At 44.2% G+C, this 12,632-nt stretch overlaps 1 protein-coding gene across 7 annotated transcripts in view; it reads right to left on the reverse strand.

Annotated features, from left to right (window-relative positions):
• Positions 1-3,397: 3,397 nt before the first annotated feature.
• The window catches only part of LOC112574795, a 40,101-nt gene continuing 30,866 nt past the window's right edge, over positions 3,398-12,632 (reverse strand). For 4 of the 7 annotated variants that reach the window (XM_025256084.1, XM_025256087.1, XM_025256086.1 and 1 more), the window contains one exon: positions 3,402-3,796. In XM_025256084.1, the coding sequence (XP_025111869.1) occupies positions 3,685-3,796 (112 nt within the window). In that variant the 3' untranslated portion in view covers positions 3,402-3,684. Of the gene's footprint in view, positions 3,797-12,632 lie in introns of all 7 variants that reach the window. The other 3 variants (XM_025256090.1, XM_025256089.1, XM_025256088.1) reach the window with 2 other exon arrangements.

A 12,632-nucleotide genomic window follows, 5' to 3' on the forward strand; every position in this document is an offset into this window, starting at 1 on the left:
CAAACTCCAAATGTTTACAAGCAAACAACAGATGTCATGATGAAATAAAACGACAAATTATTATTTTTCTCAGTGGTGTGGATTTCATCAAAATGGACAGGTTTTTGAATAAACTGATATCCCCAGAATTAATGAAGAGACCGAAATGATGACAGCACATATCAAAAGAAAACAAATTATTGTTAGAGACGCTCAGAACGTTTATCAATCATCATGTATTGAATAGTTCACTTGCAAACTTCGGTTGATACTGTGGAGCAAACCAGTGACTTGTTTTGTGGCACGCTCCTCTCTAACTTTCAACCAGTGACAGAGGATGAACTATTGAAATTAGTTCGGCGTTGTCGCCCAACCACGTCTGTGGATGATCCTCTCCCACTAGGTTTCTTCTCCAGCACCTTGACATTCTACTTCCTGTAATAGTTCGCATAGTCAATGCTAGCCTTTTCTCTGCCTCTGTACCCAGACAATTTAAACAGCTTGATCAAGGCCTATCTTAAAGAAGCACAACTTGACCCTAGCTTGTGTAAAAACTATAGACCTGGTCGAATTTGCCTTTTGTTTCGAAACTTGTGGAGCGTGTAAGTTGCTCAGCAGTTGACATTTCCACCTGGACCGCTACAGCTTGTTGGATAAATTCCAGTTCGGCCGTACAGACCCAAGCACAGCTGTGAGACAGCCTTCTGTCTTATGACGATCTTCTGTGCAGTGGGATGCAGGGAAAGTGACTCTTGTGGTCCTCCTTGATCTGATGTGCGCCTTCGATGTCATTGATCACACCACTCTACTACTCGTCTCCAGATGGACGGTGGCATTGGTAGGTTCCGCCTTGCAGTGGGTTCCATTCCTACCTCAGTGATCGCACACAAAGGGTGATGGTCAATCAAGCTTTCTCAGTGACAGTTCCATTGCTGTTGCGGTGTCCCGCAGGGCTCTGTTTTGGGCCCGGTTCTATTTTCTATTACACATCTCAGCTGGTCCTCTCATTGAGAAGCATAATGTGAACCGTAAGATGTCTTGCAGATGACACTGAACTCTATTTTTCATTTCGTACTGACAGTGAGTCGGTGCGTGAGCAGTTTGTGCTTGTAGAAGATTGTTTTGCCTTAGAGGTCAAGTCACACATGGATGCTGAGGAATAAACTCAAGCTTAATGACGAGAAGACAGAGCGATGCTGTGTGGTTTCCAAGCTTAGCCTTAGCAAAGTCTCACTAGACGCCATCCAAGTGGGTCAAGCTAGAATCCCCCTCTCCAGCTCCGTACGGAACCTTGGACTCTATGTCGACAATCTTCTAACTATGTCTGATCATGTCAGTTTCTGTTGGTCAAGGCATCATGTTATTTCCATATCCGCACTCTTGGACGACTCCGACCCAGTCTTAATAAGAAGACTGCAAATGCACTTGCTGTGTCCCTCATCGTTCTACATTTAGACTATGCCAACAGCGCCTCTGGGGGATTTTCAAAAGAGCGAGTTGTCGAGGCTACAGCGAGTGCAAAATACGGCTGCGAGGATAGTTACAGGAAGAAAAACAACTGACCATATTACTCCTGTACTTCGTGACCTACATTGGCTTCCTGTGGAGAAGCGAATTGAGCACAAATTGTTAACCTTAACCTATGGCTGTCTTCACGAGCTTGCGCCTGTCTGTCTGCAAAAACTCATTCGCTGTTACCAACCTCAGCGGAACCTTCGTTCAGCAGCACACTTCAGACTTGAACGACCGAGTGTTCAGTCAGGGAATACTAACAAGAAGACTGCGGGTTTCAGATCCTTCTCCTTTTAAGAATAATCTTAATCGCTTGTTTAAAATTCTTTCAACTTGATCATTTCACCTGCAGTTTGGTGGCTGCTGGGATCACTGCGCATTGAGCGCATCTCTGTGATGCGGACACGCGCGTTATAAAACTTCATCATCATCATCATCACCATCATCATCATCATCATCATCATCATCATCATCATCATCATCATCATCATCATCATCATCAAACTCCAAAAGACAATTGTTGATGTAAGAGACTGACACACGAGTACAGCAGGTGACAGGTGTGTCAGCGTCAGTGTCAGTCACCTTCAGGCGGCTTGTCGTCAGGGGAGACAATCACAAGCTGTGACGTACAGCGGGACATGAAGTCAAGTCGGGGATAGGCAAAGTAGTGTGGTAAAAAATTAAATCTAAATATATCGTCATTACGGTTCTCCAGACACACGACGACTTTTCTCTCCAGACCACGAACGCGATGTCCACCCGTCACCCACACCACGTCACTGCGGGCCGTGGCCACGTCCTCGATGTCATCATCCTTCATCACCCGCACTGGGATACCCGCTTCTTGCAGTCCTGTGACCACATCCCACTGATAGCTAACGTCACCCCAGTACAACACCAGCACGTCTCTCCACTGTAGACAGGGTGTGGTGCCGCCGCTGGTAGAGGTCAATGTTGTAGATGTTGTTGTGCTGCCCTCTGTCAACATGGAGATAAGCAATAGCATCGTGACGTCATCATGCTAACTGAGAGACACACGTCACTAACACACTGTCTTGTTTACAAGATTGTTTCTCACCTGTTTTTTCTTTATCACAGAGGTAAGTGTTTAACTGTAAACAACGTTACACTACACAATACCCACACCTACCTGTAACACCAACACGGAGACTGTGTAGGAAGCTGGCCAACTCACGACCGCACGTGACACAGTCAACTGGCCAGTCACCTGAGTGACCTTGACCTCGGTGATACACTCGTGTGACTGTCGGCCCGTCTGTGTGGTCGGACACACCTCGCTCACTGTACGTCAGGACATCAATGTGTTTAGTGATCATCTCGTCCTGCCCCACTTCCCTGACGACGGCCGGAGGAGAGCGGAAGGGTCTGGTTAAATATTCCACTTGCCAGCCGGTGGGTGCGTCTTCATGGAAACAACTTGCCGCCCACAGATGGAGACGAGGAACTTGTGTCAACAGCTCGTCACACAAAGTCTGAAAGTTCTTGATTCTGTAGCGACGACTGTAACATAGGATGTAGGTACACGCGTTGCACTGTGTTCTTTTATTATTGTGTGATTCTGTTTGTGTATCATATGGAATATCGTTACCAATGATGTCATCAAGTAAATGATGTCATAATAATGACTCGTGTTGCAACAGAATCTGTGTAACAGCCGATGCTTCAAAACAAATTTATGTTGACAACACAACACCTACATCAGGTGTCACAACTGTTAAGCACCAAATAGTTTTAATCCAGTAAATGCAGACAGCATCTACCTGTGTGTCTATCATCACATCACACGCTGTACAACTCACCTCCACACACTCCCTACTTCATCAGCGATGACGTACAACGACCCTCCACTCGCCGCCTGTGACAAGTCGTTGACGGCCTTCTCCACGTCTTCACCGCCATCAAGCTCATACAGCAGGAGGTGAGGCTGACCGGGTGACACACCTGCTGACTGTTGTGTGTTTACTGTCTGCAGCAACAGGTGATACAACATGATGCACGCTGGACGACTTCCATCCCAACTACTGACAACGTAGACGTGGTGACCACCAAGCAGCCACTGTATGGCCATCAGCAGCAGCACCACAGTTTTACCTGTACCGGGCGGTCCGGTGACAAAGAGTGTGGGAGGCGCCGTGTGTAGCAGTGAACTTGCTCCGGAAAGAGGTGTGATTACAGCATATAGCACTCTCCTGTCCACCACACGGCCTGACCCAGGGTCTTGACACTCACACGTGGAGGACATGTGCATGGCACACTCACTGTTGTCGCCGGACCGCAGAACCTGATTAACAGGTAAGAATCAAATTATTCACATCTTTTCCGAAATTGGTAACATTTTAAAAAAGATGTTTTTTTTTACAGTCATTCAGATGCAGTAAATTAATTAATATTAATTTCTTTTTTATTTTATTTTCATTTTGCTCTATTTATACATTTAGCGTTGCTGTTGGAGTAACTCCAAGGCTTTACCCCGTTTCCTAGTATCCAAATCATCGCTCAATCAATCATGGAAGTACAGTTCCACAAACTCATGGTGTCACCGTTGACAATAACTTATCGTGGTCCCAACACATCTCAACCATAAGCAAAAACATCTCCAAGAAAGTCTACCAGCTGTCAAGAATTAAACATTTCCTAGACACACAAGAAAACTCTTCTATACCACCCACATCCAGTCAGTCATTGACTATGCCTCCACCCTCTGGGACTCCGCTAGTGGAGCTTCCATGAAACCTCGAGCAAGCATTCAGAGGCGAGCTGTCAAAGCTGTTCTGCTAAAACCGACGATAAACCCACGTGACTTCACCTCTCTAGGCGTCCTTCCTCGAAAAGACAGATTTAAATGTAACAAATGCATTTTCATGTATAAAATACTGACGGGCAAACTATCGCCAAGACTCTACTATTGTCCTCCAATAACTCTAGAACCTCTCCTAAACTGAATATTGCCATTGCTAGACAAGACCTTTTTAAATCAAGTCCGAAATACTCAGGAAGCGTGCTATGGAACAGCCTCCCTCTCCATCTCAAACAATTGCACTCCCTGAACTGCTTTCAAAGCCATCTATCTAAACACTTACAAGACATATAGATGAGGCCTCTAGAGATTCATCCCAACTCCAGGTGACCTCGGTATCTTCTTAACCATCACCTTGTACATATCCACCCTTCTTTATGTTTAAAACAATTTTTTTTCTATCATGCTTTATTACTTCATTTATGTAGTTATTCCCTTCCCTGTAAAGGGCGAGGGCTAAATGGAAAAAAAATCGCTCAGTTGCTTATTTTACCCCTCGTAAATAAAGTATTGTCATTGCAAATGTATCTTTAAACAACAAGATCCGGATCTTTAACACAAATATAAAGTCAGTCTTTCTGTATGGATGTGAGACATGGCATGTGACAAACAACATCACCAACAAGATTCAGACGTTTTTCCACAGATGTCCACATCCTCATCATCAGATGGCCCTAAAAGACGTGGAGGAGAGCAGTCCACAGAGAGGCGGAGACAGCCCGCATAATATGGTCCAAAAGGGACGCTCAGTACTATATCCTATAGTGGGGTGTAGTTGCGGCCCTTTGCTCCTTAGAGGGGATGGGGATTAGGAACAAGAAAAAAAAGTTCTACTAACTTTTAAAAAAATCGTTTCTTTAGTAAAGGTGAACTAAAATGTACTTCTGCAGTTTCTTCTGCGTGTTAGCGATAAAGATTATTGTTCTTGACACCGTGTTTTAAGAGTGTACTGCACATCTCATGAGAAGTCCCTATACCACGTGTCTTGTCTGGTGGAGGTAGACTGGTGATGATGAACTTAATGACCAAGACTTGACTTTTCAGTCTCTCTCCCCTTCAGGCGTATGGCCTGAGAGTTTGGTAACGAAGCCTGGATTGTGGTTCCATCACAATTTTAATTTACTGGTTTGGACTCTACGGGATACACGACTGGTCAGCTACAGTCACAACCACGTTCATTGGTCAGATCTCTACATAACTACAACCCATCATGCATCACCACTAGCGCCAGACACAGTCACCCTGCCTCTGAAATTCATTTTTTCATCTGAATTGACCCGCGTGTGATTGTAATTACTAAAGAATTACTAAAGAATTGCACTGAATTGCCCTCTAGGGATTAATAAAGTATTATCTTATCTTATCTTATCTAGAGTTGTATCACCGACATGACAGCCAGCGCTACCCGCCATTCTATTATCGCCTGTCTTCCAGTTCCCCATCCCACGTTCTGTCGTCACACCCCCTGGCTACAAGGGTGTTTTCTGATTTCGTAAACATACAGCAGTAGACTAGTTGGCTAGCGAAAAATATATCACCTACACTTACAGTTTCCACTGGTCTCTACCCTGGCTTTATGTGAACTAAATGACAACATACTTCACCAAATATACACAATGTCATACCAGTCACACCCTGGTGTCTGTAGCTAACAGGATGGTGTAAGCAGGTCCACACTAAACTTCTTCCTTCCCATCTCTGAACATACAACAACTACAACAATCCATGTTACACAAACACCGCTTCTTGAACACGACTGAGGTAGTCGGCTCCGACATTGTCAGCTCCCTGTATATATTGCCAGCTCACTGTTTATATTGTCAGCTTCATGTATATGTTTTGCCTCAGCTCGCTATTGTAGGCGTTTTTTAAGGTGCTTGGTCTCATCCAAGTACGCCAGTGGTTGATGATCTCACTCCAGTAGGAACTTGTTGCTGTACCAGTATTCTCAACATTTTAAACATCAGCGCCAGGCAATTTTTTTTTCAAAGTGGAGTATGCTGGCTCCGCAATGGTTCAGTTCCGGCTTTAGAACGCCATCAGGTGTAACATCCCATCCTGGTCTTGTACGAATATCAAGTCTACACCTATGTTATAACATCCTTTCTTTAAGGAGGTCTGACAATGGAGCTGCAATGGCACCGATTTAGGTACCTAACGACGGTAATAATTCGCTGATCCAATCAAAACTTCTTACCTTTTTTTTTCCCGGTTCTATAGCTTCCAGCAACATCTGTACCTTGGTTTCAGTGATTACAGCTGGGTAGCAGCTAATAGTAAACCCTCCTCTATTAGAAGTATCTTCGTCAAACTTTTGTGAAAACCCACAGACAATTGACCCTAGCCATTCGGGGGGGGGGGCAATGTCTTCTGCCTGCAATGGCATTTTTTTGACAGATGCCGTGACCACTGCTGCTGACTGCTTTCCCGTCCCTTACCTCCTTTGCACCGACAGCTGGTGTTTGGACACTGATAGCTTATAGTGGTTGCTACTGGCAACCGGCGTTTTAGTACAGTGATTACCAATGCCACCTATATGCAAGCACTCATTGATGTATTATCATATCACCCTACACTTCTACTCACCTGGCCACCAGAGTCCTGTACACAGCATCAGTCATGTGACTGTCAGGTCCAGCCCCAGCCACACGTCGCTGCCACCAGTGTCCCAGTTCCCTCAGCACGTGACTACTGACGTCACACGGGGTCTCGGGGTCAGACAGCTGATCACAGCACAGACACAGACCAGTGATGTCGGCGGGGTCTGGTGCTCCCAGACACAGACACAGGTCCTGTCAAATATTCACGTGATCAAAGAAAATGACTAATGAGTGAGAAGGAATATCTTAACGTTTTACTTCAATGTTTCTAAGAATAACCCTCACACTTTAGTGGTGGACTCATCGTGGATGAAGTGAATTTTCTAATATCTCCAAAATTCGCTGCTCATATTAAAATTCTATCGTTAACCTTCTGTGAGGTCCATGTTTAGTAGTTTATTCCTTGTTGCTCCCTTGAGGAGCATAGAACCAGACAGGTACGTGTAAACCCCGTGTACCAATGTCACGCTGTGACGGATGAATTCCAAAAGGGGCGCAGTGAGCGGCTCTGTGTTCAGATCTCGTCATGGGACACTCTCTGTATCTGACTTTTGTTCGTAGGGCTGGGCGTCGGGGTTTTCCCCCAGGTACTTTGATTTTCTTCCCTTCCTCCCCCCATACTGCGAAATAGAAGCATTTTCCTACCCAAAAATCCAACAATAATTTCAAGAAATAAACATCTTATCATGCAAATTTTTTCTCTCGCCGTCCTTGCATATGTCTGACCTGACGGTATTTCTGACCTATGTGTCGAATTATTCCTAGCCTCCCGTTACAATCTATGTTGGTGGCTATTTTCTTTCTGTCTTCAGTCGAGAAAATGCCTCGCGCAGTGGTGGACCCTACAAAAGTTGCTTCCTTATTGTACGATGATTACAACAGCGATTTGTCATATTATAAATAACTAGCAAAGAATTTGACTGCTTTATGGGTGTACTGAGTTAGGCTGGTGTCTGTAAAGTTCAAGATGAACTGAGAGAACAGTTGTAGAGCAGGAAGCACGAGAGAACAATTTTTCGAAAAGGGATGCTCAAAGCTAGATTCGTTCAATGAGGGAGTGCTCCGATTTCATGCTGTTAGACGACTTCAAAGGCGACCCGATGAAAGGCTGTCAGCAGTCTCTGAAATATTTGATGTTTGAGTAGATAACTTGAAAGGATGTTACGAATGCTCAACAAAATATGACAGTTATAATCAGTTAGACTTCATTAGGAGCAGATGTCCTTTCAAACAACACATCCCTAGCAACCCAGGGAAACATGATATAAAACTGTGTCTACTAGGACACCACAATGTCTTATGATTTGAATTCCTAAGTATACACGAGGAATACCACCCTGAAACCCAAAAAAAAAAAAACCCAAAAAAGGGGGAGAAGAGAACCAGGGTGAAGGAGTTGTGTGGGACATGATGTCTGGGAGGGAAATAGTGGAAGGAACCTAACGAGTGACAAGGTCTTCATTAGATTGAGGCTGGGAGACAAACTTCTTGCTAAGAAGCTCACCTTGCTGACGACCATTCCTAAAACCACACAAGAGATTCCACGAGCTCTTACAGAAACAAAATGGAGCCAAACAAATACTAACACTCTTTGCTGTTCATGATCACTTGATGCTGGCTTTTTATTGCCCAAAGAAAGGCAAGGTGGTAGTTATTGTTAGTACTTCTCGTCATCAACCGGATGTTGCCAACACCACGGTAGACAAACAGCTGCAGTGATGTTGAACTGCTACAAGACTGTAACGATTCACGGCTCAAATCTCAGCCTCGTTTTCGTCGTTCAAGCACAGGAAGAGTTGTCTGCTCTTAGCAGAAGTACACCAAGGACGCATCCTGGGGAAGCCACGTGACCATGTGATGCAAATGACATCAGTCCGTGACGCGATAGGGGAATTCCCGACTCCTGTTAGTAAACGAGATTTAATGTCAGGAGTTCACATGGCGGGGACTTCGGGCAACACAGTCAGTGCAGGTGGGATCCATGGCGACTACACGATGAAGAGACATTGTTGTGGTCGGTGGGCATGGAACCAAGAGAAGAGAACCAGGGTGAAGGAGCTGTGTGGGACATGATCTCTGGGAGGGAAAATAGTGGAAGGAACCTAACGATCCCTTTAGTTACCCAGTTACTGGGTGTTTCATTGGTCTAAACAAGAGTAGGGGGCAAATAGGTGAGTCTGAATAACATTCCCCCGGCATTCAGTGTGAACCACAGGTGTGTTGTCTTGGAATTCAAATAGTTTAATTTCTCATTTCATGTGAACTCAAGTTAGCCTTTCGCGCAGTTGAAACGGTTGAAGATAATTTATCTTGAATATAACCCACTTGATTCAGTTGGATATATAACCGGAGGTATATCAGTTCGGAAGCACCACTGAGTTAATAGCTCGCTGACTTGAATATAAGCCACCGGTCAACATTCCGTGGGAACTTTCGTGCCGACGACTCACCATCTTGAATATATCTGTGATCGTCTGTTCAGGCGGACTTGTATATCAATAGTGTGTGTGTGTGGACACCGAATCATGTGACTGCCTGTAAACGGTCACCTGATCAGCAGAGTGTCAAATGCCGGGGAAGTCATTAACTTTCTATAGACGGTACAAAGAACTATCGGGGTTATTTTTTCCCATTCTATCACTCTCTTTTAAAAAAAACATTAAGTGTTAAACTTGACCGGTCCTTTTTTGTAAGAAAAAAGTAAAAGACTGCCGCGAGTGTAGTTTCATGTAAATGTATACTCGCCTTCATGACTGCAATCTTCTCACAAAACGTTACTACATAAAAGATGGGGTCAACACAATGGACAAACTGGTTTATTCCTACAATGGGAAAAGAAAGACAAGAAGATGACCTATGGCAGACTTTACAACCGGTATACCAGCGCCTTGAATGCCTACATTGTTTACTTTCCTAAGCCCCGAGTGGCAAGGCGGCAAAAAGCACAAATAGCGAATCTTCTTGGAAAAAGTAAGCGAGGGGCTTGGTGGACTTGGAAAATCTTTGGAAGAAGGATCTTCTGGGTAGAATAGTGTTACTGGAAAAGGTGGTAGTGGACTGTATTAGACTGAGCCACGAAGCACATGTCTCACGTGTTGTTGTTTAAGCTCCTCGAATGTTTGTCATCCTCATTTCTTTGTTAGTTGTTTACAGCAGCACATCAGTGGTGTCTTCACACTGTCCGCTGTTAGAATTGTTCTGATGTTGTGTTTGTGAGTGTGTCACCATGTTACCTGTAGACCACACGTGTAGAAAGTGTAGATGCTGCATATCCGGTGCTTGATCTTTGTTGAAGCTGTATACTAGCAATCAGTTGGTCATAACAGCTCATGTGTTTGTACAGTCGGCACTAATGTAGGATCTCTTCGTGTTACTGAAAGTCCAAGACTTGCCTGTACTGTGCACGTGACTGGATAAAAATCACTTTTGAAATATTTTGAGCAAACCCTTGAGTACGGCGAAGTTCACACGGCAGGTTTGAACAAAGCAGAGACCTGTATAATTATACAGACACCTGAATAACATTCATCCACTGGCGTTTGTAGTCGTCATCTTTAGGAACTAACTCCATGTGAGAATCAAAGAGAACCTTCAGCAACAGCACATAGTCCTGGTCTGTTTTCCTTTACCGAGGATCACATCTTTGCTGTTTGACTACAGTTCATGAAGACGATGCTATTCTTGGTCATAAAATACCACTGGAATATGCTTTTGTGATACTTTATGCTCTATTTTCTGTGGTTTTTTACTGTGCGCTCTAGTTACCCTTTAAAGAAAAAAGAAACAATCTGTCTGGCGGCTTGATATCTTCCTGACCTGATGACACGCCACCTCTAGTCGGTTACACATTGTTTACTACAACTGTTTGACTGCTTTCACAAACTTTTTAGTTTTATGAACGAGCTTTTTTAAAATGAAATCATCACAGGGAAAAAACTATTGCATGGGAAAGGGAAATCAAGTCGCAGAGGTACATTTAATAAAATTTTACTTTTCTGTCGAAGAAGAAATTATTTTAACATATTATTTTAGTATTTGCAGACTGCTGGAAATTAATAATGAATCGGTCCCATAAATAAGTAACTGGGGAAAACACTAAACTTCTAAGACAAAGGAAAATGGAGGAATAATATATTACATAAGTTCAGAAGACATAGTGAGTGAAAAAAAGTGTGTAGTGACTTATGACAAGCTTGACGACACGTGACTGTCAGACATAGCATTCTCAACCGCCTGTTACAAGCGAAACATTCTCCACTTGAATAATATAAGAAAACATTGTGAAAATTACTGAACAATAATTAGAAAATATTTTGCTAAATTAAAGGTAGTGAAATCGTCCTTGGGAAAAAAAATTGTTTTGTCTGTTAGTGAGGTGTTGACCAAACACAGTGTACGAATACAAGGTATACATTCAATGTCTACCTGTTGGTTGACAAAGACGAGAGAGTTCTCACCTGTGTTAGCTGTTTGTGGCCAGAAAGAGCCTGCTTCACCTGATCGGCCTTTAGGTTAGGAACTGCAATGACCTTAGTGATGTGCAGTCCAGGTGTAACATCGGACACCAGGTGTGACAACATGGCCGCCGCCTTGTCCAGTTGTGTCGAGGCCTCTTTCAGCTTGTCTCTTATTTTATCTTCTATTACCTGAGGCGACATATTGAGTGCATGCACGTTGTCACCAAACGCTTTCACCTCACAGACCACAAAGCCGTACTGGCGGTGAATAAGAAGCACATCAAAGTCTCCCTGTTTCCAGTTTCGTGGCTGGGTGGAAGGAAGGGTAGCGGGTAGGGCCAACTGAGCAGCCGCAGCAGCGTAACAAGGTTCCCCCAGGTACTGACTGAACTGTAGATTACTCATTGCAAACAGCACTTCTCCCTTCTGTTCACTCATCTCCTTCAGACAGAAGAGGACCCGCTGCATGGCTGCATCATCTCGGACATCACTGTCCTGAACACGAGGAGGCTGAGGAAGACAAGTCTGAACAGCAGCAGATGGAGTCGCCACGGACTGGCTGGACTGACCGGCCTGACCAGATGCTGACTGGCTGGACTGACCGGCCTGACCAGATGCTGACTGGAGGACAAGAACATCCTCACCAGCTAGGGACTGTCTGGTCATGGGCACGCGGTTGAAGTAGACAGGAGGCAGGAAGTAGGCGCGTGAGTCGAGGTCAGGGAACGAGGATTCAACCCACTGGAGCCAGAATGTCTGGGCTTGGTCTGGCAGTGTTCCCTGGATAACAATAAGAATGTAGACTTGCTGTGAGAACAAATATTATGTTAATAGTAATTGTGAATATATGTGAATCAATAATGTTTCACTAGTGATCACTTAGACTCACTTTCTGTTGTGATTTGCGATGATGACAGCTTCATATAGCTTACTACTTGTTACAGAAGGTACACGTGGTGTGCTAGTTAGCGGGGTTGGGACAGGCCAAGCAGCAATTGTTACATGAGTAGCAAACTTTGTTTAACAGGCTAGAAGATGTAGACAATACAGTTAACCGTCACCACCCATCGCTTCACTTACCAGAGACACAGCAAGTGGCAAGACTCCGTGTGGGGGGTGGGGGCTGTGACCCCAGCATGATGCAGTAACAACATTTTGTGTACGTCGGTTGCTTGTACAATTTATTTAAGTTTTGGTACTTTTTATGTAGACTCCTCTTAATTAATCCTTTTTGATGACTTGCTAATAGCACAAATAAATCGC

Source organism: Pomacea canaliculata, linkage group LG11 (genome assembly GCF_003073045.1).
Source record: "Pomacea canaliculata isolate SZHN2017 linkage group LG11, ASM307304v1, whole genome shotgun sequence".
Lineage (NCBI taxonomy): Eukaryota > Metazoa > Mollusca > Gastropoda > Architaenioglossa > Ampullariidae > Pomacea > Pomacea canaliculata.